The sequence below is a fragment of the Phocoena sinus genome, chromosome X (genome assembly GCF_008692025.1).
Source record: "Phocoena sinus isolate mPhoSin1 chromosome X, mPhoSin1.pri, whole genome shotgun sequence".
NCBI classification, from domain to species: domain Eukaryota; kingdom Metazoa; phylum Chordata; class Mammalia; order Artiodactyla; family Phocoenidae; genus Phocoena; species Phocoena sinus.
In genome coordinates, this window is record NC_045784.1 from 128,004,304 (window position 1) to 128,007,290 (window position 2,987).

At 56.6% G+C, this 2,987-nt stretch overlaps 1 protein-coding gene across 1 annotated transcript; it reads left to right on the forward strand.

The window, feature by feature from the left end:
- The first annotated feature begins 479 nt into the window (after positions 1 to 479).
- PRRG3 (proline rich and Gla domain 3) lies at positions 480 to 2,668 on the forward strand. Its single transcript, XM_032619907.1, has 3 exons — positions 480 to 518; positions 1,586 to 1,746; positions 2,141 to 2,668. Exons 1-3 carry the CDS (start codon positions 512 to 514, stop codon positions 2,666 to 2,668), a joined length of 696 nt encoding a protein of 231 aa, XP_032475798.1. The 5' UTR covers positions 480 to 511.
- Positions 2,669 to 2,987: the final 319 nt, after the last annotated feature.

Here is a 2,987-nt window from a genome sequence, read left to right on the forward strand (position 1 = left end):
TGTATGAGTGGGAGTGTACGTTGCTGCCGTGTTACTTAATGCGAAGAGAAGAGAGATGAGTCTGTTTCAGGAGATCCTCGCCACCCTGTCTGTGGAAGACGAACACAGCAGGTCATCTGGGCTTGGGCCGTGACTTTGGAGATGGTTGTTGTTGCCCCTTGTCTCTGAGGTCTTTTCCAGCTCAAAAGTGCAGAGATTCATCGAGGAGAGTGAGGAAGGCGGAACCTCAGCCTGTAGGAGTTTTTCTTTTTTGAAAAGAAACCCTCAACCCTTAGGTCTAGACTCTCTGAGCGTGTTCTTGGAAAAGGATGAGAGCGGCAGGGCTGTAAGTGGCTGCGCAGAGGGTGATGTGCCCCATGGGGTGCTGCTTTGCCCTTTGACCCGGCCAGTGTGGGTGGGAGTCACATCCCAGGACCAAGAGGGTGCCCTGTAGGTTTCGGGGTGTGATTTCACCATGACTCTGCTTTTCTCCTTTGTCAGGGAAGTGAGACACTGGATCTGAGGGAGCACCATGGCAGGTGAGTTTTTCCGGGCCCAGGCTGACGGGGAGAAGAGCCATGCCTAGGGGCTCATGGGAAAGGGGCAAGTCTAACTATCAAGCCCTTTCCAGCTTTCCTCTCCCTGGGGGTTTTCCTGTGGCCCCTGTCCAACTGGCTGGCTCACATCTTTACCCTCTCAACTCTTTGGCTCCCTTCTGGAGCACGTGCTCCCTTGGAGATGCGCAGCCCCCCAGGCCACTCTGAGAGAAACTAATATGGCAGGCCATGGAGCCTGGGGAGGGGGTGCCTGCCTGGGCACCAAGAGGGGCTGCTTGACATGAGGACTAGGAAGTCCCACCTCGAGGGGAGTACCAGGAGCAGATGTCACCTCTTCTTTCATCCTCTGAAGTCTCAGCTCAGGCTTATAGGGGTGCCAGTCGGCTCAGCTGGAGCTGGGGTTCCCCTTGAGAATAAGTAGATACGGTTCCCACTCCATGACATTTTTGATGGATGCATCTGTGCCCAGTCTCCAAAAGCCTAGATTCTCCATCTAGACCCTGCTACCCCCCTTCCCAGAGGCACTCTCCGGTTCACGTGCGTCCAGTCTTCCGATCTACCGCAGCCTGGGTTTGTACCAGACTGTCTGGGGCAAGACTATCGATGCCGGGCCACCTGACGGCACAGGTGTCCATTCAGGTGGAGGGACACCACCCTGGCAGCGTCTTCTGGGGCTCTTTGGTGTTGGTTACAGCGTCAGCCTCAAAGGGGAATACATTCTTATGATAAGGGCCCTGATTGTCTCCTTTTGAGGCAAGGCAGAAGATACTAGGTACTTTTTCACTGAAACACTCAAAATCTGTCATGTCCATGGTTCCCATGCAACATGCACTTCACTCTCAGAAGGGCCCCATTCTCCTCCAGAGTCTTGTTGGGTCCATGGTATTCTAGAGAGATACACTGTGGCATCACAGAAAGTCAGCCCTTCCATCCCTTTTACGTGTCTGGGGTGGTGTCCTGCCTGCTGGCTCTGTGCCTGGGCTAAGTCTGGTCGGCAGGAGCCTCTGGGCCCCTCCGCATTCCAGACCTCAGTGTGACTCTCTCCTCAGTGTTTCTGGAGGCCAAGAATGCCCATTCGGTCCTGAAACGGTTCCCTCGTGCCAATGAATTCCTGGAGGAGCTGCGCCAGGGGACCATCGAGCGGGAGTGCATGGAGGAGATCTGCAGCTACGAGGAGGTCAAGGAGGTGTTTGAGGACAAGGAGAAAACGGCATGTACCACCTGGGGCTGGGTGCCGGGAGCACAGATATAGCCTCAGGATTAAGCAGAGTGGGCCCTGGGGATCTCAGACGAATTGGAAGCGATGAAGGGAATCCAGCCGAGTCCAGGCCAGGGCCGCTGGGACCACCGAAGAACAGATCACCCGTCCTTAGAGTCCCATCTGCCTGACTCTGGGGGCCTCCTGACTCGTGAGTGGTGTCCTTTGTCCTCGGGGCATTCCACAGCCTCTTTGATGGCTCTCAGAGGCTAGTCAGACAGGGCAGGGCGGGGGCAGCCGCAGACCCCGCTGAACGTAAACCCAGACCTGCTGAAGGGCTCTGAGCTCCATCTGGGATACGAGAGCTTACGTGTAAGTGTCAGCCGCCTTCCTCCTTCGTTTGCAGATGGAGTTCTGGAAAGGGTACCCGAATGCAGTCTATTCAGTCCGAGACCCTGCGCAGAGCTCAGATGCCATGTACGTGGTGGTGCCCCTTCTGGGGGTGGCGTTGCTGATCGTCATTGCCTTGTTCATCATCTGGAGGTGTCAGCTGCAGAAGGCCACCCGGCATCACCCCTCATATGCTCAGAACCGGTACTTAGCGAGTCGCGCGGGGCACAGCCTGCCCCGGGTCATGGTCTACCGGGGCACCGTGCACAGCCAGGGGGAGGCCTCTGGGCACCGGGAGACAGGGAGCCCCCCGCAGGTGGTGCTGGGGCCTAGTCGCGGGTGTAGAACCACGGTCCGCCTCGAGAGCACCCTCTACCTTCCTGAGCTGTCTCTCTCCAGGCTGTCCAGTGCCACCCCTCCCCCGTCCTATGAGGAGGTGACTGCTCCCCAGGAGAGCAGCAGTGAGGAAGCGAGCGTCTCTTACAGTGACCCGCCCCCAAAGTATGAGGAGATAGTGGCCGCCAACCCTGACTCAGACAAGTAGTAGGACTCGTGTCCTGTCCAGTGTGAAAGTCTCGTTCAGGGGCCTCCTGTTTTCTTTTTAACTTTTTTAAGACTGTGCCACCACAAAACAGCCTTAGCCTCCTTGTTGCCAAATAATTCCCTATCCGTGGATTTCTAGGAAGTCGGTTGTCAAAGACAGGTGGAGGGGGTAGGGATCATATGCATATGTATCACCTCTGGGGAGAGCCGCAGGCCAGAGAGCCCAGCTCCTCCAGAAGCCCTCACGCCCCTGCCGTCCTGTCCTCCTGTCAGGGACTGGCTTCTCTTATGCCAAAGGAATCACCCCATTGAATTGATTG